This window comes from Canis lupus, chromosome 25 (assembly GCF_048164855.1).
Source record: "Canis lupus baileyi chromosome 25, mCanLup2.hap1, whole genome shotgun sequence".
NCBI lineage: Eukaryota > Metazoa > Chordata > Mammalia > Carnivora > Canidae > Canis > Canis lupus.
The window spans coordinates 28,794,238-28,819,869 of NC_132862.1; the positions used below are offsets into that span (position 1 = coordinate 28,794,238).

General features: G+C 34.1%; 2 protein-coding genes across 10 annotated transcripts in view; one reads left to right on the forward strand and one right to left on the reverse strand.

Moving 5' to 3' along the window:
• Window positions 1–25,632, forward strand: part of PLCZ1 (phospholipase C zeta 1) — a 114,253-nt gene that overhangs the window by 76,860 nt on the left and 11,761 nt on the right. The window contains exons 13-15 of one of the 3 annotated variants that reach the window (XR_012017653.1): window positions 6,933–7,073; window positions 14,550–14,702; window positions 17,789–18,074. Coding sequence is in view for 1 of the 3 variants with exons in the window: in XM_072798834.1 (XP_072654935.1) it covers window positions 6,933–6,944 (12 nt within the window). In the remaining 2 variants the exon portion in view is untranslated. Of the gene's footprint in view, window positions 1–6,932; window positions 7,186–14,549; window positions 14,703–17,788; window positions 18,075–25,632 lie in introns of those variants that run through there. The other 2 variants (XR_012017654.1, XM_072798834.1) reach the window with 2 other exon arrangements.
• Window positions 783–25,632, reverse strand: part of PIK3C2G (phosphatidylinositol-4-phosphate 3-kinase catalytic subunit type 2 gamma) — a 368,003-nt gene continuing 343,153 nt past the window's right edge. For 5 of the 7 annotated variants that reach the window (XM_072798827.1, XM_072798828.1, XM_072798830.1 and 2 more), the window contains 2 exons: window positions 16,813–16,938; window positions 783–7,859 (listed from right to left, as the gene is read on the reverse strand). In XM_072798827.1, coding sequence (XP_072654928.1) covers window positions 7,707–7,859; window positions 16,813–16,938 — 279 coding nt within the window. In that variant the 3' untranslated portion in view covers window positions 783–7,706. Of the gene's footprint in view, window positions 7,860–16,812; window positions 16,939–25,632 lie in introns of those variants that run through there. The other 2 variants (XR_012017650.1, XR_012017649.1) reach the window with 1 other exon arrangement.

Sequence of the window (25,632 nt, forward strand, 5' to 3'; positions counted from 1 at the left end):
TGTAGATAGAGTAGAGAGAACTGTTTTTGAAGAGTTTTGCTACAAGAGGAATAGGCAGTGGATAAGTATTTAAAAGAGGAAGAAGGGTGCTGGTAGTTTTTTTTTTTTTTTTTTTTTTTTTTTTTTTTTAATAGCACATAATGATTTGCTGAAGAGAATTATCCTCGGTAACAAATGATGAAATTATGCTTTTAAGCAGAAAGAGAATTCCAGCAACTTTTGTGAATAGGTGGGAGGGGTTGGGAATCACATGTACAAGTTGAGAGGTTGTTTTTGCTCAGGAGCACAGATAGTTTTCCTATGGTAATATGTAAGAAGGTGGAACACATGATCTGCTAGGTGGGCAGATGCCATAGTGGAATCTGCAGAGGACTTTTGACTGATTCCAGTTTCTAGGTCAAGTAGGAGACATCAGCTGGAAGAGAGGATTAGAGTAAAAAGTGCTAGGGTTTCAGCAGAGAGAAGAGCTTATAATCATTGTCTAGCAGAAAGGGAGAGTGAAGGGACCCGGAACATACAGAGTGATTGCCCAGCAGCATTGATGACTTACTTCACTTGCATGATCATGTATTTTAAATAGGATCACATTGGGACACCTGGGTGGCTCAGCGGCTGAGCATCTACCTTTGGCTCAGGGTGTGATCCTGGAGTCCTGAGATTGAGTCCTGCATTGGGCTGCCTGCATGGAGCCTGCCTCTGCCTATGTCTTTGCCTCTCTCTGTCTTTCATGAATAAAAAAAAAAAAAAATTGGGATCACATTAATTCATACCAGGCACTCAAATATTTTTAAGTTTTTATTTTAATTCCAGTTAGTTAATATACAGTATTATATTACTTTCAGGTGTACAATATAGTAATTCAACAATTCCATACATCATTTGGTGCTCATCACAGAGGCACTCCTTAATCTCCATCACCTATTTAAGCCACTCTCTCACCCTGCTCCTCTCTGGTAACCATCAATTTATCCTCTATATTAATAATTTGTTCTTTACAATTAATTGTCTGTTTCTTTATTTATCTCTGTCTCTTTTTTCCCTTTGCTTGTTTTTTTTCCTAAGTTCTACATATAAGTGAAGACATATTTGTCTTTCTCTCTGCCTGACTCATTTTGCTTAGCATTTTACTCTAGCTCCATCCATGTCATCATAAATAGCAAGAGTTATGAACTCAATAAAATATATATTATATTTATTATATACATGCTGTAAAATATATATTATAATATTGTAATTATATATAATATTGTAAAATATTTAAATATATGTGAATTCATATATATGTATGTATGTATACCACATCTTCTTTATCCATTCATCAATCTATGGACACTTGGGCTATTTCCAAGTCTTGGCTATTAATATAAATAATGCTGCAATAAACATAGAGGTGTATGTATCCCTTTGGATTAGTGTTTTAAATCTTGGGTAAATACCCAATAGGGCAATTGCTGGATCACATGGTAGTTCTATTTTTAACTTTTTGAGGAAATGCCCTACTGGTTTCTACAGTGGCTTATGAGTTCACATTCCCACAAATAGTGGGATTGCAATTCCTCACTAACACCTGCTTGTGTGTATGTGTGTGTGTGTGTTGTGTTGGTTTTAGCCATTCTCATAAGTGGGAGGTGATATCTCATTAGAGTTGTGATTTGTATTTCCCTGATGATGAATGAAGGTGAAAATCTTTTCATGTGTCTGTTGGCCATCTGTTTGTCTCCTTCAGAGAAATGTCTGTTCATATCTTTTGCCCAACTTATAATTGGATTATTTGTTTTGAGGGTATTGAGTTTTATAAGTTCTTTATGTATTTTGGATACCAACCCTTTATCAGATATTTCAATTGCAAATATCTTTTCCCATTCTGTAGGTTGCCTTTTAGTTTTGTTGATTATTTTCTTCATCATGCAAAAGTTTTTATTTTGATGTAGTCCTAATAGTTTAGTTTTGCTTTTGTTTCCCTTGTTTCAGGAGACATCAAGTAAGAAGTTGCTATGGCCAATGTCAAAGAGATTATTTATGGTTTGAGTTCTTTTCTAGGATTTTTATGGCTTCAGGTCTCACATTAGGTCTTTAATCCATTTTTGAATTTATCTTTGTGTATGGTATAAGAAAGTGGTCCAGTTTCATTCTTTGGTATGTAGCTGTCCAGTTTTCCCAGCATCGTTTGTTGAAGAGAGTCTCCTTTTCTCATTGGATATGGTATTCTTTCCTGCTTTGTCGAAGATTTGTTGACCATATTGTTGTGGGTTGATTTCTGGGTTTTCTATTCTGTTCTATTGATTTGTGTGTCTACCTTTGTGCCATTACCATATTGTTTAGATTACTACAGCTTTGAAATATAACTTGAAGTCTGGAATTATTATACCTTCAGCTTTTCTTTTCTTTTTCAAGATTGCTTTGGCTATTCAGGGTCTTTTGTGGTTCCATACAAACGTTTGGATTGTTTATTCTAGCTCTGTGAGAAATGCTGGTAGTATTTTTATAGGGATTGCATTGAATATTTAGCTTGCCTTTGATTGCCTAGACACTATAGAATAGTATTTGCTCTTCCAATCCATAAACATGGAATGTTTCCCATTTCTTTGTGTTGTCTTCAATTTCTTTCATCCATGTTTTATAATTTTTAGAGTACGAGTCTTTCACTTCTTAGTTAGGTTTATTCCTAGATATCTTATTATCTTTGGTGCAATCGTAAAAGGGATTTTTAAAAATTTCTCCTTCTGCTGCTTCATTATTGCTGTATAAAAATGCAACAGATTTCTGTATGTTGATTTTGTATCCTATTTTACTGAATTCATTGATCAGTTTTAGCAGTTTTTGGGTGGTCTTTCAGGTTTCCTATAGAGAATCATGTCACCTATAAATAGTGAAAGTTTTACTTCTTCCTTACTGATTTGGATGCATTTTATTTCTTTTTGTTGTGAGTACTAGGACTTCCAGTACTATGTTGGTTGAGTAAAAGTGAAGGTGGACGTCCTAGTCTTGTTCCTGGTCTTAGGGGAAAAGCTCTCAGTTTTTTCTCCATTGAGGATGATGTAGTTATGTGTTTTTCATTTAGGTCCTTTATTATGTTGATGTATGTTCCCTATAAACTTACTTTGTTAAGGGTTTTATCATGAATGGATTGTGAAAAGCTTTATCTGTGTCTTTTGAAATGATCATATGATTCTTATACTTTCTCTTATTGATGTGATATATCATGTTAATTGATTTGCAAATACTGAACCACCCTTGCAACCCAGGACTAATCCCATTTGATCATGGTGAATGATTTTTTATATATATATTGTTGGATTTGGTTTGCTAGTATTTTGTTGAGAATATTTGCATCTATGTACATGAAGGATAATGTCCTCTAGCTCTCTTTTTTTAGTGCTGTCTTTATCTGGCTTTGGAATCAGCTCTCTTTTTTAGTGCTGTCTTTATCTGGTTTTGGAATCAGAGTAATGCTGGCCTCAGAGAATGAATATGAAATTTTTCCTTCCATTTCTATTTTTTGGAATAGTTTCAGAAGAATAGGTATTAACTCTTCTTTAAACATTTGGTAGAATTCACCTGTGAAGCCATTTGGTCCTGGACTTTTGTCCTTGGGGAGTTTTTTGATTCCTGATTCAATTACTTTGCTGGTTATCAATCTGTTCAAAATTTCTATTTCTTCCTGTTTCAGTTTTGGTAGTTTATATGTTCCTAGGAATTTATCCATTTCTTCTAGGTTGTCCAGTTTGTTGGCATATCATTTTTCATAAAATTATCTTATAATTATTTGTATTTCTGTGGTGTTGGTTGCTATTTCTTCTTTCTCATTTGTGATTTATTTGAGCCTTTTTCTTTCTTTCTTCATAAATTTGGTGAGAGACTTATAAATTTTCTTGATTTTTTTTTTCAAAGAACAGCTCCTGGTTTCATTGATCTGTTCTATTGTTTTTCCAGTTTCTATATCACTTCTGTTCTAGTTTTTATTTTTTTCTTTTCCTGATTTTAGATTTTGTTTGTTAATCTTTTTGTATCTCCTGTAAGGATAGGTTGTTTGAGATTTTCTTGCCTTTTGAGGTATTGCTGTATTGCTATAAACTTCTCTCTTAGAACCGCTCGTGCTGCATCCCAAAGGTTTTGGACCATTGTGTTTTCATTTTCATTTGCTTCCATGTATTTTTTTATTTCTTCTTTTATTTCCTGGTTGACCTATTGATTGTTAATAGGGTTTTACTTAATCTCCAAGTGTTTGTGGTTTTTCAAGATTTTTTTCTTGTGGTTGACTTGTAGTTTCATAGTTTTGTGGTCAGAAAAGATGCATAGTATGACTTCAATATTCTTGAATTTGTTGAAGCTTGTTTTATGGGCTAATATGTGATCTCTTCTGGAGAAAGTTCCATGTGAACTTGCAAAGAATGTGTTGTCTGCTGTTTGAGAATGGAACGTTCTGTATATATCTGTTAAATCTATCTGTTCCCATGTGTCATTCAAAGCCATTGTTTCCTTGCTGATTTTCTGTTTAGATGATCTATCCATTGATGGGAGATGTTAAAATCCACTCCTATTATTATATTATTATTGATTAGTTCCTTTGTTATTAATTGTTTTATATATTTGGGTGCTTCTATACTGGTTGCATAAGTATTTACAATGATTACATATTCTTGTTGGATTGTCTGCTCTATTCTATAAAGTACTTCTTTGTCTTTTGTTACAATCTTTTTTTTTTTTAATTTTTTATTTATTTATGATAGTCACACACACAGAGAGAGAGAGAGGCAGAGATACAGGCAGAGGGAGAAGCAGGCTCCATGCACCGGGAGCCCGATGTGGGATTCGATCCTGGGTCTCCAGGATCGCGCCCCGGGCCAAAGGCAGGCGCTAAACCGCTGCGCCACCCAGGGATCCCCCAATCTTTGTTTTAAAGTCTATTTTGTCTGATATAAGCATTGGTACTCTGCCTTTCTTTTGATCTCCATTTGCATGATAAATGTTTCACCATCCCCTTAATTTCAAATGCAAGTATCTTTAGGTCTAAAATGAATCTCTTATAAGCCACATGTAGGGGGGGATCTTTCTTTTTTTTTAATCTATTCTGTCACCTATGTCTTTTTTTTTTTCACCTATGTCTTTTGATTGGAGTATTTAGTTCATTTACATTCAAAGTAATTATTGATAGATATATATTTATTGTCATTTTATTATTTGTTTTCTGGTTGTTTCTGGAGATTTTCTCTGATCCTTTCCTGTCTTTCCTCTTTTGTGGTTTGCTGATTTTCTTTAGTGATATATTTGGATTTCTTTCTCTTTATCCTTTGCATACTTATTAGTTTTGATTTATGGTTACCATTATGTTTGTATATAATCTCTTTTGTGCAATATAGTCTATATTAAATTGATGGTGTTTAAGTTTGAACCCATTCTTTACTCTTTTCCTTCCTGTTTTAGGTATGTATTTTATATCCTTTTATTTTGTGAGTTGACTGATTTTTTAAAGAAATATTCATTTTTACTGCTTTTGTGTTTCCTACCTTTATACTGCCCCTTTTGGCCTCTCCCTTTCACTCAGAGTCCCCTTTAATATTTCTTGCTAGGTCGTTTAGTGTTCATGAACCCTTTTGGTTTTGTTTGTTGAGGGAAATTCTTTATCTCTTCTTCTGTTCTGAATATTGGCCTTGCTGGTAGAATATTCTTGGCTGCAGATTTTTCCCATTCAGCACTTTGAATATATCATGCCCCTCTCTTTTGGCTTGCAGTTTCTGTGGAAAAATCTCCTACTAGCTTTAGGGATTTTCCCTTGTAAGTTACTGTTTTCTTTTGTCCTGCTGCTTTCAAAATCTTTTCTTGGTTACTATAATTTGCCTATTTATTTTTTTCTTTTTATTTATTTTATTATTTTTTTTATTTTGCCAATTTAATTACAACTATGTCTTGGTCTGCTTTTGTTGATTTTGATGGGCGTTCTCTGTGCCTCCATGATCTGGATATCTCTTTCTTTCTCCAGGTTTGGGAAATTTTAAGCTATTATTTTTTCAAATAAAATTTCTGCTTCCTTTTCTCTCTCTTCTTCTGAGATTACTATAATATGAATATTATTACATTTGATGGAGTCACTGTGATCCCTAAGCTTATTCTCATTTTGCATAATTCTGTTTTCTTTTTTTTTGTTCAACTTCATTGCTTTTCATTTCTGTCTTCCAGGTCACTAATTTGTTACTTTGCTTCTTCCCTCCTGCTGTTCATTCCATCAAGTGCATTTCTCATTTCGTTTTATTGAGCCCTTTATCTCCACTATGTTATTTCTTATCTCTGTTGTAAGAGTCTCACTCATTTCTTCCATTCTTTTCTCAGGTGCAGTGAATATCCTTTTAATCATTGCTTTAAATTCTCTATCAGCCATTACTTATATCTGTTTTTGCTTAGGTCTAGCTATGGCTTGTATTATCCTTTCATTTTGGATAAATTTCTCAGTCTCCTCATTTTGCCCACATCTCTGTTTCTCTACTTTAAGAAAGTCAGCAATATCTTCTGCTTTTGAAAGTAGTGACTTCATGGTGAAGAGGTCCTGAAGTGCCTTGCAGTGCAGTGTCCCCTGTTCACCAGAACCTGGCACTTCAGTAGAGTATCCTGTGTGTGTTGCTTATGCCCTGCTGTTGTGTCTGAATCACTTTTCCTTTCAGTACAGTTGTCTGCTCTGCCTTTCTGCCTCTTGTAGGCTGGTACTCAAATATTTTCAATGAATAGATTTAGAGTCCTTTACATGTTATATGGTTATGTAGATGATCATATATAAGAGCTTAAGTTACTTTGTAATTTATTCACAGTGAAGCATTAAAAAAAGCAAAAGTTAAACTTTTTTTTTTTTTTAGTCACTTAAATGGCAGGCACTAAAAGAGAACTCCTATTTGATTCTCTTAAAGAATGTGGCATAATACTGAGTTGTACTTATTTTTCAGGTGGAAATCTGAAGTATTGTCTACTCAGGTCATGATGGATATGGAAGTAGCTTCAGAATTAAGGGAAATTCTTGATGTGCAAAGAGAAGAGGATTTGATCAGAGGGGAGAGTTTCAGAGTTTGACATTTTGGAGTTAAGGGGTAATGAAATTTAAAATGTGATCATGCCTGTAGTAGGGTGAAATCTAGTGATGATTAATTGATTGACATTGAAAAGAAACTACAAAGAAGTTTCTTCCAAAAATTGGATTTAAGAATTTCAGGCATTTATCCTTTGTTTTTCTGATAAAAAACCTGGGCTTATTAATTTCCTCAATAAATAGGATTATAAGTCAGAATGTAGGTATATATATTTAATTCAAGCTTAAAAATTTGTTAGAGATATAGCTAGGTCTTGAATTAATTGATGAGTCTTATTTATTACTGTATTGGAAACTACAGTAATAGTGTTGCCTTTAACTGTAGGTACACAATTTAAAAATGTGAACACATATTTGATTTAAAAGATAAATTGAAATGTTCTGCTATTATTTTATATATTGAATTTTACACAATAAATTGACATTTTATTAAGAAGATAAGATTCTAAGAAAAGAATGAAACACAAGTAGAGAATATATAACTATAAAGACTAGTTTTTATATCTTTATGTTGTGTCCTTGGTACACTAAGCTATCTTTGACAACAAAAATGTCCTGCTCTTGTGATAGAGAGGCCCAGGAATGGAAAAAGATATAAGTAGCTATTGAATAATGCATTGGTTGATAGAAATGGTCAAATTATACAGTTTCCTAGTGGGTACCATTTTTCTTCATTGAGAGGGACACTATAAAGTTGGATGTTAATTGCTCCCACAAATACAGTTTTGCTCTTCACGATAAGCATTAAGACATGTCCTCGGAGCTCTGTGACTTCATTATACACCACCTAAAAAAGGATAGAATAATGAAAATATAAATCAGATATACTTAAATGCACATTTAAAGATACTATTTTTAATAAAAATATTTAGCTGTTAATATCATTTAGCTTGGAATAGATTGGTTAATGTAGAATCTTTCATTTCTAACTCTAATTCTGGAAAGCTAAAGTTTCTGCTAACATAATGGAGTTTGATCACAGGATATTTCTCTAAGAAGCTTAGAATTTATTCTGATTCCATTAATAATCGTCCATTCCACATTTAATATGACTGTGAATTATTCTCTAGGAAGAAATTTAAATACCCATCGCCTTTAACTGTCCTTGAATTTACTGTGCAACATGGGACCTTGAACACTATCTCTTTTTGTTGAAGACTAATGAGGAGAGTAGATTTCCTTGTGTTAATTTAGTGCAGTATAACAATATTTCCATCTACATCTGAAGAATTCATTCTGTGCTTACTTTATTTAAAATGGTTTAATTTTTAATTATAAAAACACATGCTTATTAAATATGAAAAAAAAAGAAAGGAAAATCTGTATTTCCACCCCTGGGAGATAATTATAGTTAACATTTCAGTGTTTTTTTTGTTTTACATATATAATTACTTTTTAAGAATCTGAGCTGTAATTTTGCTATATGTAGAGTTTTGTGTCTTGCTCTTTTTCACTTGCTAGGCATGTAAGTAACTAGTTTCTAAAAAGGGATCTGTTCAACTGTGTTTTATAATATCCAGGAAGTAAGCAATGGGCATTACCACCGGGTGCCTACAGTAGTAAAGAAACTTCAAAAGTGTAGTACTATCAAGAAATTAGTTACCCATTATGAAGGGAGGGGAGAGCTGTGTATAAATCCAACATGGTTGCCAGGGAAACTACTTAGAACACATTTAGAAAGGAGTTTCATATGCGGCTACAAACTTGCTTTTTATAGACAAGCTACAAGACAGAAAGAAGAGTTCTCTATATATGTAAAAAAGAAGCAGAGGAAAAACTTGAGAGGGAAGCCCTTTGAGTCAGTTGGAAGGCTCCTCAGTGTATATGGATATGGTTTCTGGTCCATTGCATTGCATCTGTCTGGTATTTATGAACACACAAAGTTATTGGTGAAATTCCATTCAAAATCAGTCTGATAGCTCCTCTGAACAATGATTTACTTATCAAGTAAATAACAATTCAATCAAGAGACATGAGACGCTATATGCCATGTGAATGCAATCTACCCTGCTTCATGTGACAGCTCCTGGCTACCTCCTCTTCTAGCATCCTACTCTCATTCCAGACAGAAGATGATCTTTTCAGTTTCTTAGGAATACTGATTCAAATTATTCCATTTTATTTATTGAGTTCCTCTGGGATAGTAGAAGATTTCAAGGGCTGCCTTAAAAATCTCAAAGCCCTACCACTTTAATTCCTCTTCTTTAACAGCAACAGGATTCTCAGTATGGACTCTGAGCCACATCTCTTCCTGGACTCTTTTTTTTTTTTTTTAAGATTTTATTTATTCACTCATGAGACACACACACACACACACAGGCAGAGACACAGGCAGAGAGAGAAGCAGGCTCCATGCAGGGAGCCCGATATGGGACTAGATCCTGGGACTCCAGGATCACTCCCCGGGCAGAAGGCAGGCGCTAAACCGCTGAGCCACCCAGGGATCCCCTCCTCCTGGACTCTTATCTTTCCAAGACTTCAGAGTAAGTTCCTTTTCCTTTTCTGTACAGTGGCTATTTTGAACTATCTAAAATACCCTCCATTTTCCTTCACACAACACTTTCAGCAGACAAACTCATTTATTTTACAGAGTAAATAGATGAAGGGGTCCTCAAAGTGTTACTGTATGTGAAGGAGAAAAATGGAATAACTCTAAGCATTAGGATTTTGTGAAAGTCTGGCTTAAGAACTCTGTGAATCATATAAGTAAGATCTAAAGATATAAATTTCTCTGACACATAATAATTTATATTTATATGATTCTATTGTTAACTATATGTTTTCTCATTTGCATAATGGTGATAATAATATTTGCCTTTTAGCACTGTGGGGAAGAATAGGAGAGATAATGAATGCAAGTTTTACTGCAAAGCCTGGTACATATTGAACACTAATAAATTATAGCTGAAAAAGATCCATCAAATACACAAAGAACAGCTGTTTCTTGGTATTTTGGATTAGTTGTCTGGAGAAAACAGTTCCAGATAGAATTGAATCTCTTTGGTTTTTAGCAAGCTGAAATTCTCAAGAAATGACTTTAAGAATTAATTGCCTTTTGGTTAAAATACAAACTTTTAACACCAGAAGTTATATTACCTTATAGATTTCTTTCCCTGTGCTTTGTTATGCAAAAATTATTTTATGAAAAGTAACTGAAGTGTGATAGACAGGTAATCATCGCACATCATAGATGATACATATTTTAATTGCTTTACTGCATCCATAACATTGTTAAAAAAAATTAGCACTCTTACTTGTGATGAGCACTGAGTGATGTATAGAAGTGTTGACTCACTATATTGTACACCTGAAACTAATCCCACATTGTATGTTAACTAGAATTTAAACAAAAATTTTCTAAAAATAAGTAAAAAAGAAAAAAAGCACTCTTTTCTTATTGTTCAATGAATAATTAGTGGGTAATGCTAAAGAAGTACACAAATGATTATATTCTTTGAGACTTTTTCACCAAAGGCTTTAATATGTATTCTGTTGTCACATAAATAGAACCAAAATGCACAGCTCTTTCAATTTCACTTTATAATACTTTTTACCCATAGACATGCACCAAGTCTTCATTGCCTTCTGATAAATACTGAACTCGTAGGTTTGAAATTATTACATCAAACAGAAAAAACTTCAGGGTACTTAACATCTGTTAACTTGGATATAAGCACTCATTGCATGTTATTTGACATGAGGGTATAGTAAATAATTCTAGAGTGTATTTAGTGTATTTAGAGTGACTTCAGTGGAAGGCTAATAATATGGAAATTGGAATGTGCCTACTGCTGGTGGGAAGGGGAGTGAGGAGGCAGGATAATGGGAAGGAGAGTTCAAAACAAGTGAGAACGGGAGAACTCTGTGGGTGAAGAGGAGGGGCAGCAGCATAACAGTGGGGTCAATATGAGTTTTGAATCTGGCAGTTCTGGATTTGAAAACTAGTTGCTGAGGGGGGCACTTGGCGGGATGAGCACTGGGTGTTATGCTATATGTTGGCAAACTGAACTCCAATTAAAAAAAAAAAAGAAAAGGGGATCCCTGGGTGGCTCAGCGGTTTGGGGCCTGCCTTCAGCCCAGGGTGTGATCCTTGGGCCCCGTGATCAAGTTCCGCGTCCAGCTCCTGGCATGGAGCCTGCTTCTCCCTCTGCCTGTGTCTCTACCTCTCTCTCTCTCTCTCTGTCTATCATGAATAAATAAGTAAATCTTTTAAAGAAAAAAAAAAAAGAAAAAAGAGAGAAAACTAGTTGCTTAACCCTGGTTGAAATGTTTGACATCACGGCTCAATGTCTTTTTTATTTTTAAAAATAGAATTTTCATCATGTTATGAATATCAAAATGAGAGGATGATAAGATAACAATGGCTATGACTTACTGTGTATACCATATACATACTGCTATCCTAAATAATCAGGCACATTCTGCAAGATATTTTAAGGAATGTAAAACACATAGAATATTCCTATTCTAATGTCCTTTTTAATTTTTTCCTTTATATTTTATAATAGAACAGTAAGAAAGGAACACAATGTATAAAATACATTGACTATAACAATATAATCTGTATTTCTAAAGAGTAACTGAAAAAAAAGATAGTTTTTAACCAGATGCCAAAGGCAACAGAGTGGAAAAAGCAATGGCATTGGGGCTAGAATCCCAGCTCCGCTTCTTAAAAGCAGTAGGAGAGTTTTGTGAGCATTCCAAGGGTCAGCTCCACCCTACCTTCAGCCCAATGTCCACAACATGGATTTGTATATGATAGAGGTTTTCAGGGAGACTGCTAACAAAGTCTGTTGGGAATCACTCTGGGAAGTGTCAAGTAGACAAGCTAAATCTTGTATCAAAAAAGTTTAGTATCTGAAGGGTGGATATGAGAGGGACCCTTGGCAGTATCCCTGACTCAGCCTTTCTCAATCTGGGTATTAGGGGGAGAGAGTGAGTGAGAGAGAGAGAGAGAGAGAGAGAGAGAAAGAGAGAGAGAGAGAGAGCTCTGAATAAAAATGGAAAATTATTTTATGAAAAGCTTTGTAGGACATTGGTGATGCACTGTAATATGCCCTTTGTATTCCTTTAAGAGATTTATATAAAAAGGAGAGTGAGGTCATTCTCTCCTACTTCCCAGAACATTGCACAGCTTTGGCAGTTTGAGAAATCCCAGTCATACTGAGAGGTTGATGTAGCAGTGCTCAGGAAGCAAAGCAGGGGAGAAGTTAAAAAGGTGGATGCTGGGCAGCCCGGGTGGCTCAACAGTTTAGCGCCGCCTTCAGCCCAGGGTGTGATCCTGGAGACCTGGGATAGAGTCCGACGTGGGGCTCCCTGCATGGAGCCTGCTTCTCCCTCTGCCTACATCTCTGCCTCTCTCTCTCTCTCTCTCTCTCTCTGTGTCTCTCATGAATAGATAAATGGAGTCTTAAAAAAAAAGGTGGATGCCATGTGATAACTTAGTGGGTTTCCTAAAAAACACATATACATGGTTGCTAAGGGTGCACTGAAATAATTAAAGGGTTTGGCACAGAGAGAGGCCTGTATCACAGAGGGTGAGAGAAAGTAAAACCAGTCTACTTCTTTATTTGCATTTCTTATAAAGATTCTTCTATTGATACAGAACATAGTGGGAGAAAAATTAAAATATCATCTTTTTTAATCTCATGGCTTTCTAAATTCAACCAGCTTCCCCAACAAACTTGTTTATATGATGATTATTACTATTAAAAATAGTCACTTATCTACATATTAATTCACATTTCAGCTTATTTAGGTTATGTATAAATTGGGGTGTAGTAGACATGGATGATGGACTCTTGTTTTTAAAACAGTTTTAAAAGTATAAACAGTGTGTGTCCAAGCTATTAGTATTGGCTGATGAAGAAACTATTACAGTGATTTCTGATCAATGGGCCATGAATGTGGGAGGAGTCAGAATTATTACAAGCCATCAGAAAATGTATGGAAACAACAAGCATTATAATCTCCATGCATGTATATTTACTATTTTTTAAAATAATACAGATAGCTTGAAATAAAACACAAGTTCATTTAAACTCCTGAATTGTTAAGTTGCTTTTTGTCATTACATCCCTCCTGAGATTAGAAATGTTGAAGCATAGCATTAGGTCTGGAAAAATTTCTTGATGTTGATGTAGGGGATCTTGTACTCAGAAGATATAAAAACTAATGATATACTGTTGGGAGGATATATCTCTAGCTATTGACACCATGACAAATAAAATATCAAAAGATCTTTCCTTACTAACTTACAAATATATATATAGTTTTACATTTTTTACATGCATATAAAGTGTCACAAAACTACAGCAAATATTTTTTTCCACAAATTTATTTGGAAACAACTAAGCATTAAAGATACTAAGAAGATAAGGTATTTTCCTCATCCTCAAGAAATTTACAATATACTGGAAGAAAAAGCCTGTAAGACTAAGTAAAAGATGTTAAATGTGGTATAAGAGTCTAGGAGGAGAGAGTGGTTCAGAGTCCACATTTGAGGTGAGCTTCAAAGTTGGCAGAGAAGAGTGGAAAGGGCAAAGGGAATGAGCTCCATCACAGAGGTCAGAAGGACTATTCAGGGAATGACAAGGTGTCTTATGTGACTTGAAAACATGATTAGATATGAGGAAATAAAAGGTCGTGAGCACACAAATATTCCTGACTTATTTTTGACGAAGGTACAGAAGACATTTGTTGCATTGTTTTTCCAATAAATGGTGCTGAAGTAATTGGCATTCACAGGTAAGAAAAAATGAACTCCAACTTAAACCTCATACATTATTCAAAAATTAACTCAAAATGGATAATGGGCTTAAATATAAAATGCAAGACTATAAAACATTTAGAAAAATACAGGAGAAAATCTTTAGGACTTAGTGCTAGGTGAAGAGTTCTTAGACTTGTAGTCTATAAAAGGAAAAATTGATAAATTGTACAAAATGAAAATTAAAAACTTTTAATTTGAAAGACCCTGAGAAGAGAATGAAAAGACAAGCTATAGGCCGGTAGAAAGTATTTGTAAACCAATTATCTGACAAAGGCTACCATCTATAACATACAAAGAACTTTCAAAACTCAGCAGCAAAAATGCAAACTATCCAATTAGTAAATGAGCAAAGACATGAAGAGACATTTTACCAAAGAGGATGATATATAAGTACATGACAAAAAGTTCGGCATCACTAGTTATTAAATAAATGCAAATTAAAACCACAATGAGGTATCATTCTATACCTATCAAAAGAACTAAAATTAAAAATAGTGATAATAACAAATGCTGGCAAAGATTCAGAGAAAACTAGATACATTGCTGGTGGGAGCGTAAAATGGTATAAAAAGGAGTATGGCATTTTTTTTCAAAACTAAATATGCCACTACCATATATTCCAGTAATTACATCTTAAGCATTTATCTTACAGAAATTACAACTATGTTTACACAAAAACCAATTATACATTACTGTTCACGACAGTTTTGTTTGCAATAGCCCAAGCCAGAAATAACCCAGATGTCCTCTAATGGGTGAACAGCATTATACTTCCATAGCACTACGACTATTCAGAAGTGAAAAGAAACAAACCTACTGATGCATGCAGCTACTTGGATAGATGGCTATGGAATTATGGTGAGTGAAAAAAGCCAATCTTGAAATGTTACAAACTGTATGATTCCCATTTATATAACATTTGCAATGACAAAATTATAAAGATGGAGAACAGATTATTAGTAGCCAGTGATGGGGAGAAGGGGAAGGTAGGCATTAGAGGGAGGGAAATGTCAGTGGTTATAGGGTAGCACCAGGAGTCCTTGTGATGGAATTCTATACCTTGACTGTGGTGATGGTCATACAAACCTACTCATGTGATAAAAATTCATAGAACGAACTGGAATTATAATTAAAATGCATAGGACAGAATACATATGAACACATGTAAAACTAGTGAAATCTCATTAAGGTCAGTGAATTGTACCAGTGTCAATTTCCTGGTGTGATATTGTACTGTTGTCATGCAGGATGTTACCACTGAGGGAAAGTAGCTAAAGGTTATTTGAATTCTCTGTGTATTATTGCTTCCAACTGCATGTGAATCTACAATTATCTCAAACATTTTTTTAAGTATATGAAGACGATATTACTCAGAAAGACAACTCAGGAAAGTTACTGCATCATGTTTCAAGGGCTATATTAATGTCATGTTTAGGATTCTGTACATTATCCAGTAGACAGTGAGGAGTCTTTGAAAAAAATTTTGAATAGTAGAGAAATAAATATGACTGGCTTTTGAAAGACATCTTAGGTAGAAATGTGCATGATTTAATTGAAAAATGCAAGAGGCATAGAGGAGGCTATTATATAGTGGCCAAAGTCACAGGGACTTCAAACAGATAAGCAGTGGTGGGGCAGACAGAAGGTGATGGATTCAAGAAGCAGATGGTTGCACGTGTATCAAACTGTTAAACTGACAAAACTTGGGGATTGGTTGGAAAAATGAGTGAGAGAGAAAGCAGTGTCATTAGAATGTATCTTTTGAGATGGCAAAGGAGGAAAGCCTGGTTGAAAAGTACCTAGGAGACATTCAAACGGAGTTCTCCTGTAATGAGGCAGAAGCGCAGGTCAAAAGGTTAGGATAGAAGCCAGGTCTTGAGGAATAAATTCAGATGCAACCTACATAGAGATGGTAAAGGAAAATCTGTAGGTATATAAGGTAATTTCAAGAGCGTATATATCAAGAGGAAAAATGAGGGTAGATCATGGAGCTCCAGCAAACAACAATATTTTTGAAAGGAAGAATGGCAATGAAGGAAATTGAGTGAGTGGTCAGAGGAGATGGAAGGGAGTTAAGAGAGCCATTAGGAGTCCACGGATGTCACTCTAATACAGCAGCATCAATTAAGTTCAGAATCCACACCACAAAGGACTGAAGGATGAAAAGGAAGCAATGACGTGAGAGCAGGAACTGTGAGTCACTTTTGCAAAACTCTGGGGGTCACAGGGAAAGAAAATATGGATGCTTTAGAAAGGTTGAGTTGAGGAATTTTTTTTTTAAGATTTCTGACCCGAGGATCCAGTGGGTGAGACAGCCTTAAGAAAGGCAAACAAATAATCATCTGAGCAAGGTGCAAAGGAGATGAAAGGAGATGGAATCTAGGGAATAAATGTAGGGTTTGCCTCAGAAAAAAGTAGGGAATTGGATATTCAAATCGTGGAATACAAATGAATTAGAGAGCTACATATAATATAAATTAATTTAATTTGTGCTTTGTACTTGCTTATTTTCTTTTGTTTTCAAAGGAGATTTTATAAAGTTTATGTTATACACAGGATACACTATGATAAAGTTATTAGATAAGGAAGACCAAGTAAAGGAAAATAAGGTTGGAGAAAATAAGATGAAGTCAGGGATGATGTTAGGCAAAAAAAACCAAAAACCAAAAACCAAAAAAAAAAAAAAAAAAAAAAAAACCAAAAAAAACAAAAAGCCATCCTGGGCTCTTGCTTGGAAGCTAGCCACAATTTGAAAATTGGTTCATAAGTGCTTTAAAAGCAGAATCTGTATTTTCCAGTTCCCATAGAATCTAGAACAGTGATCAGCACATAGTGGCTATTTTGTGAAATGTCTTCCCTTTATGGAATAATGCTGCCAATTACTGCAAATTTTCCATATTTGGTTGTTAAGCTGAAAAAATGGTAAGAAAAATACAAAGCGACTGGACAAGAGATGAATCATACTTACAATTTCATTATAAGTGGGGTCGGTACATTTTGGAACAGATTTTGTTTTCCTCCTACGAACTTCACTGGGATATGGTAAAAGATAAAATTCAACATGTGCACTGGGCGCAGAGCCATCTGGGAGATGCTGCAAAGGAAAATGGTTATAAATATTAATGCATGTTGCTATCAAAGAAAAAAATACATAGCTACTAAAAACCGAGACCAAAGGCAGGATCAAAATTTATTACAGTACTGTTTATCAGAAAATAAGAGAACAATCAAAAGAAATACATCATTGCTCAAAAATATTCCCAAAGCACAGAGTAAAAGAGTAAAATTGTCCATTTTAAATTAAGTGTTGTGTCAGAGAACTATATTTAAAAGCCTATTAAATATAATTTAGTTTTTTACAGTAAAAAACACATTTGCATTTTTGACAGAAATGGTCAAGAGATGAATATAAGCCACAACAGAGACAGGAATTAAGTGCCTCGGGATATTGTCCACCACTTGCAAATAAAAAAATGGCAAGTTTAACACATAAAATAAAATGTAGCATTTAATGATGCGTATATGCATATTAAATAATATCACATTTAAGGTAGAATTTAATTAGAATATCAGTTAGACTTGCAACTTTAATATACTTACAAGATTTTAAGATAATTATGATAATTTTATTATCTAAATTACCCTAAAATATATCGGATAATCCTTTTCAAACTATGTACTATGGAACCTCCAAAGTTGCCTAAAGTGCTGCCCGATGGGTAGATCAATATTGTCGATGGCTAGATCTTTGGATCCCCTCTTCTCAGTTTGTCTTAAATGGCCCCCCAAATACCTTTCATCCCAGCTTCCCCATTCTGGCTTCAGAACTTCTCTCTTTCTTTTTCTACCTTTCTTTATTGTGGATAAGGATTGTGGATTTTCATTCTTCCTTTTTCTTTCTTTCTTCTCTTTTTTTAAAAAGATTTTATTTATTTATTTGACAGAGCGAGCATGAGAGAGTGATCCCACAAGCAGGGGAGCAGCAAAAAGAGAGGGAGAAGCAGGCTTCCCAATGAGCTGGGAGCCTGGCTTGGACTTGGGGCTCAATCCTAGGATGCTGGGGTCATGACCTGGGCCTAAGGCAGATGCTTAACTGAGCCCCACCCAGGTGCTGCTGGATATTTTTATGTCTTAATATTCATTTGAGGAATAAATCCACTGTTTCAAAAATTTGGAAACCACTGCACTTCAAAGAAACGTTTCACCTTTGTCATCTTGACCAAGTGGAGAGTAAGTCATACTAAAACTCTGTATATCTAGTTTGATAAAAAGAGAAATGTTTATATAATTTATATTTAAAGAGGATGATTTAAAAGTCAAACTTGAGGAATTAAATGCTTTTTTTGTTGACTTCATTCTAACTATTAAATTGGTAATTTTCAACAAATACATTTTAGTGTTCTGAATCACAGTGACATTTACATGTGAACATCCAGTACCATCTTCAATGTCATTAGCTTTAATTTTGTATCTTTCTTTTAGCACTCAAGAAAGCATAGTGGAAAGTAAGAAAGTATGATATTATTACAGTACTAATTTTTACTCAGTTCTAATTTACATAGTAAAAATTACATTAGGAAAGTTTGGCTTTTTTTTAGTACTCACAAATTAGATACAATACATCTGGATATATCATATGTCAAAATGCTAAGATTGTCAAAACTACTGCTTTGGATAAGAGCTCAAGGTTTCCTCCCCTTCTGAGGCCCTCTTCCAGGACAAAATGCTCAGTATATCAAATATATCAATGGCATAATGGAATACTCAGTGACTCAAAAAGACATTGCTATTAATATTTGCTTTTGTTTTGTCTGATTTGGTTTGGTTTGGTTTGGCTTGGGGAGAAAGATGAAGGGAGTATAATGTTTTGCTCTATATAATTCTCTCTTGTCCACCATGAGGATACTATACCTATAATCACTATATGTTGCAACTTAGTGGTTAGAATCATGGTACTGAAAATGGACTTTTTGATTGCAATCTGGGCCCGCAAACTTGCTAGCTATGTGGCTTTTGGCAGGTATCTTAACTTTTCAGTGCATTGTTTCTTAAGCTGTAAATGAGGATAAAGGTGATATATGCCTTACAGCATTCAAAAGATAAAATACACCATGTAATGTGAGGACAAGGGGTGAAATAGAGTAAGACTTAATAGATGTTTGATACTATTTTTATTTTCTATGAATTAAATTTACATTAAACATAAATATACTATATACACTGATTGGACAAGATACCCCTAATATACTATGGCATTTATGAACAGAGTTTCCTAATATTGACACCATCAACATTTGGTGCCACATAATCTTTGTTGTAGGGGGCTGTTCTACACATTGTGAATATTTTAACAGCATCACCGATCTATAGATTCCAATAGCAACATCTTCCTAGTTGTGACAATCAAAAATGTCTCCAGACATTGCTAAATGTCATTTGGGGGGGCAAAATTAACCCTAATTGAGAACCATTTAGATGGTTCATTCATCCTTTGAATCCCAGCCTAGTGATCTGTATTTCTACCTGAATATCTTCTTGGTGCCCTAATATCAAATCTAACCAACATCTATCTTCTATCCTTCTTTAACCTTTCCAAAACAAAATTTTCTAAGTTGTTCAACCTATATTAAGTTATACTGTTTGTCTTCTCTAGTGTCTCCTTTGTCACTGATTTTCAAATCCAAGTGTGTACTGAGATCAACATCCTCCCTGTTTGCCCCAGTTCATCTTCCACCACAGATCTTTATTTCCTAACTTACTGTAACTGGATTTTAATGACTTTATATGCCCTAGTTTTCCCATCTCTTTCCTTCATTCATTCCATAGATCACTGTTGTACTTAACTTTTCTATTAAGCTGTTTTGATCATGTCACACCCACTGCCTGAAGAATAAAACCCAAACACAGAGAAAGATATTTTGCATACCAGCCTTCACCAAGCATTTAGCAATGAAAGGTCTGGGTTTCTGTTTCCAAGTTAATGTCCTTGACAAGGTCCTTGAATATCCTGAAGGTTTTAGAATAATAGAACAGCACGGGTTTCAATTTAAAATCAGGGGTACATTATATCTGAGCAGCACTGGGCTTATTCTGTCCTTAACAGATTTCAATGCAGACATTGACTTCTTGGGTCTTTCAGAGAGTCCTTCTTTGTTTTTTGTTTTTGTTTTTTTCCCCCAAAGCAGCTGACTTATGGATGTTATTTTCTTTCTTTCTTACTCTCACCATATCCTGTTACTTAAAGATCACAGCTAATTTATTAAAAAAAAACAAAACAAAACAAAACAACTCTAGCTCTCTTATCAATACTTCTCATTTCATCCTTTGAATTAAATTCAAATTCAAAATGTTTAATAACCCATGCTTGTCTAAATGTTTTAACCTAGGATTTTTACTCTGGTTGCATTTTAGACCTTGACAAAGATTTAACACTTTGACCTGAGGAGTTATAAGGCTTGGAGATGCAGAGCTCTTAGTCTGATGCTCAGTCCAAACAATGGAAAGTTTCCTTGTATCATCCAGAGGGTTTTCTTATTCACAGTAGATTGAAGTCAAACAGCGCTACACTTTCTTCTAGAATTCTGGCTAATATTTTTACTGTACTCAGAAGATGAAGTGAAGTCTTCTAAACCTCATTTTTGTTACTCATCCTAACTTTGAGTTCTATATATTCTAGTTATTGTGTTAAAATGTTTCTCATTTTTTTATGTTTCTAAAAGTTTTATATATGTTATTTCCTTTATGAGCTTAGAAATTCTTTAAAAGACAAATCCGTCTTAATGTTTTACACTTTCCTCCCTTAACAATTCCTTTGGGCTTTGCTCCATTGGTTACTCACTATTCTACTACCCTAACCCCACCTTCAGTTCCTTTGTCCTATCTTTCAAAGGGTCTCGAATCTCCAATGAAAAATTTAAAATCTTCCTTTGATATTGGGCTTACCTTTATCATATTCTTTCCTTTCCTTTCATAGTTCTGCCTTTCTTTCACAGCATGCCTTTCTTTCCTAGAAATCCTGTTCCTAACAGTGTGTGGCACGTGGTGAATACTAAATAAATAGTTATGTAATGACTGAATGGATGAGCTATATATTTATAGCATATAGCTCTTTGAAAGTACTCCATAGCTATTTATTGAATCATTATTTATAATGCAATATAAAATCTAGCAGTCTTCTTAACTTCCTAAGGCTAAAGTGGATGTGTCTTAGATCTGTTCCCAAGGTTTACTCTGAATGCTTAGCTGTTTGATGGCATCCCTCTGCAGATGGAGCAGATCTTCATATGTGCTTTGTTGGATTTCATGGCTGATGGGGTATTCGTGTTAAGATCTGCTTTTTATGTCTGATATCTCAATAGTTCACTTCTAAAACTTTGATTTTATCTCATCACTCAGATCATATTAAACAATTAGATTCTTACTACCTTTCTTTACCCCTTTTTGTCTGCAACTGGAGCTAGACTGGATTTGTAACATAATTACTTATCACAAAACCAATCCTTAGTCGCCATCCTCACATTCCCCTGAAGACTTGGTCTCTGATTGCTGTCTTCCTTTCCTGACACCTTGTCCAGTCTTCTATGACAGTCTTCTCTATCTCTCTGGACTTTTTCCACTTCACTCCTTAAAAAGAATCTCTTTAACAATAAGTACAACAGGCTATTTAAATCTCCTTCTAAGAGCTAACAATGACCTGACAATTTCTTGGAGGCCAACTAGATGGTAGAGTGTGAACTAAAATAATTTTGTTCTCATGCCCTTACTCAACCTTGTGCAGTTTTCCCCTCTGTATACCCCATTTGTGGAGTACATGAAAGAAACAAAAATAGGCACATTCAATTTAATTAGAGACCTGCCTACTGGAGACCTTTGGGTGGAGGCTAGGTGCTAGATCCACATTTGCACCAAGTATTCCCTACAGAGGAAAGATATATGTCTCTTATATATGTGCTACTATTTTTTCAAATATATGTAGGTCTTTTGTTAACACAATTTTAATATTTTAAAAGCACTACTGAATTTATAGTAGTTTAAATTTTGTTTTACATTTCTTAAATTTATCAGATTTTTTAGGAAAAAAAATTGTAAATTTTTCTAGTTGAAAAGATTGGAAATGAAGGCCTCAGCATATTCTTAGCATCACTGATGCAGACACTTCTTTTTCAATTAAGAATGAAGTATAGGAGATTCTTAGCTTGGTTATTGTTTTTAGGTTATAAAAATTAAGGTGCATATATATATTAGTAAATCATTACTCACAATGTTGACTTCTTAATGGTATTGTCTTAGGTGTATAAATAATTAAATATGCTAATTTCTGCCTCCCTTTCTTGCACTACTTTGCACACAGCATTTTAAATGGTTTTCAATGCTACTGCTGTTGTTTTTATGGTTAATGAAGTTTTATTCATGAATTCATGAATAAAACTATTCATTAACCATAAAACTATATTGAAAAAGAGGTTAATTTATCAAACAGTAGCATATTGCTATAAAAACAAAGCACGATATAAACTGTGTATAAAGTAAATAAAACTATTTCACATTGTAGGGTATGCTAGCAACCCTTTAATATTTTCATGAGTTTATGAAGATGATACTCACTTTTCATATACAATAATAATAATAACTATCACATAATGAGTATTTATTTAAAACACTCTCATAAAGTAAACTTTGGGCCAGTATTATGGTCTTTATTTTATTGAAAAGGTTTTATTATGACTTGTGCTCTTAACCACTACCCCTATATTGGGCCTCTACAAAGAATGCAAAGGAAACCACCAGATTCAAAGTAAAAGCACTTCTAGATCAAGTTTTATCAGAAATGTGATGAGGATAGATGCTTTAAAAATAACTTCTGTAGATTAATTCAAAGCTTAATTGTATTTAATAGGCTCTTATCTTTTTGATGAATAATTTATGAGAATTTCCCATCTAGTTCTTTTTTTTTTTTAACTTAAATGTTTCCAATCATATGATAAGATAGGCTTTGGTAGAAATCAACTGATGATTAAAATATGATAGTGCTATCAAAACCTGAGGTCTATGCCAGAAACAAAATAACAATAAAAAGCATTTTCCTCATCTATGTGCCTGCCAAATTGCAGGTCTGAAATTCAGGCTAGCTAACACAAAGAGGGTCTTTTTATAAAATGACAATGTGCAATAAAAGTGCTTGTGGTATGTAGTTTGCTTAGTCCTTCAGTTAAAGAAATGGGATAATCTTTCCAAACTTTCTGTGTGTGTTTGTTAATATAGAATGGGATGGATTTCAGATCCTCCTGAATTAAATTAGGGTGGTCTTCTGCTTCATTTCACACCAATAAAGGCTTTAAAAGAATTATTGTCACTAATAGGTGATTTTCAGTAATTTTTTTAAACAATCAACTCCAAAATCAAACCACCATGTGTCTAACACTATGAGAGGTCGCAGAAAAGTTGCTAAACCATTTCTACTTTCAGAAATAAAAAACTCATGGCCATGATCATCTTATTATATACATATTAAAAAAATTTTAATCCTCAACTTGATGCAGTTAACAATTAGTCAGAAGCCAGTCCAGTAGATAGAATTCCTATATTTTCTGACTCAATGCATAGGAATTGAATTGCTTCTAAAAATCCAGAGTTTTAATTAGAGCTCCAGACTTTGCTACTAAAGTGTCTTGTGAAGTTTGGCAAGTTTTTCCATTTCTCAATCTTAATAAAATGTAAGAAATAAGGCTTTAAACCTCATTTATTTTTTACAATCTGCTCCATAGAAAATGCTGAAGAATTGTTTATGAGTTAAGTGGTAATTAAACTTTTTTTTTTTTATAATTGCACCGAACCATTCTAAATGATTTTAAATCCTCTAACCCTCAGCTTCTATCTGCCAATGCTAAGAAAGTTGTACAAATAAAAAATAGACTACATTTTGCTAATGATTATTGAGGAATTGTGAAAAACAGATGAAATACGGGAAGATTAGATTTATGATATTGTTATACTTCATAGTATAGGAAACTTTTTGCAAAAAACCCAGAAACTAGTAATTCAGAGGTAAAGTATTCAGAGTTTTCTACCTATACACCTCAAATATTTGCTTGGATTCTGTCCTACTAAACAGTTTATCATGATTTAAATAAAGATACAGATATATGATGTACAGCTGTCAATAATCTATTCAATCCACTTACATGTAATTATTGATAGCTAAGGACTTTACTAATGTCATCTTATTGTTTTCTGGCTATTTTTTAGTTCCCTGGCCATTTTATTCCTCTTTTGCTGTCTTCTTTTGTGAACTGATGATTTTTTGTAGTGCTATGCTTTAATTTCCCTTCCCTTTATCCTTTGTGATTTTACTACACAGGTTTTTGCTTTGTGGTTACCATGGGGCTTACATAAAATATCTTAAGTATAGGGGCACATGGGTGGTGCAGTTCTTTGGGCATCTGACTCTTGGTTTCAGCTCAGGTCATGATCTCAGGGTGGTGGAATTGAGCCCCGTATCAGGCTCAGAGAGGATTCTGCTTAAGATTTTCTTTCCCTCTCCCTTTGCCCCTCCTGCCCCCTCAAATAAATAATCTTAAAAAAATTTAGGTATAATAGTCTGTTTATGCTGATAAATTTATTTCAATCACATGTGAAAACTCTACCCTTTATTTCCTCATCTTTTATGTTATTGAAGTCACAATTCACCCCTTTTGATACTGTTTGTTCATTAACAAATTATTGTAGCTATAGTTAATTATAATACTCTTGTCCTTTAACCTTTATACTAGAGCTAAGTGGTTAGTACTCCATTGCATTACACTATTTGAGTCTCTGACTTTGTATACTTATTTTTGCCATGGGTTGCATATTTTCATATGTATTTATGCTATTAGTATCCTTTCATTTCAACTTGAAAAGTTTCTTTCAGCATTTCTTATAAGGCAAGCTTAGTGGTGATGAGCTCCTTCAGCTTTATTTGTCTAGAAAAGTCTTTAAAAAAAAAAGAAAAAAAAGAAAAGTCTTTATCTTTCCTTCATTTCTGAAGGACAGCTTTGTCAGGTAAAGTATTCTTGGTTGGTATTTATTTTAGTTCAGTTCTTTGAATATATCATTCCATTCCCTCCTGGCTGGTAAGGTTTTTGCTGAGAAATATGCTGATAACCTTAGGAAGGGCAAATTGTAAGTTACAAGATTTTTTTCCCTCTGACTGCTTTGAAGATTCTCTCTTTGTCTTTGATTTTTGACAGTTTCATTATAGTGTATTGTGAAGAGGACCTCTTGAAGTAGAGTTTGGGAAACTATGAGCTTCCTGAGCTTAGATATCCAAATCTCTCTTCAGATTTGGAAAATACTAGATCATTATGTCTTTAATGTGCTTTCTGTCACTTCTCCCTTTAGTCTTCTGGAACTCCAATAATTCAAAGTTCTTGTTATGGTATCCTAGGATTGCATAGGATATCTTCAATCTTTTTCATTTCTTTTTTCTTTTTTTTTTTTTGTTCTCCACTTAATGGGTAATTTCAAAGTTCCCATCCTCTATCTCACAGATTCTTCTTCTGCTCGATCCATTCTACTGGTGATGCTCTCTGCTGCATTTTTTTTCACCTTTCATCTATAATATTCATTAGTTCCAAATTTGTTTGCTTCTTTTTAAAAATTTTCTCTGTGATAAACTCATTTTTTTCATTATTTGCCTGATTTTGTTGAATTGTCATTTTGTGCTTTCTGTAATTTACTGAGTTTCCTTGTAAAGCTATTTGAATTCTTTGTATTATGCAAATCACATATATCAGGTCTTTGAGTTTGG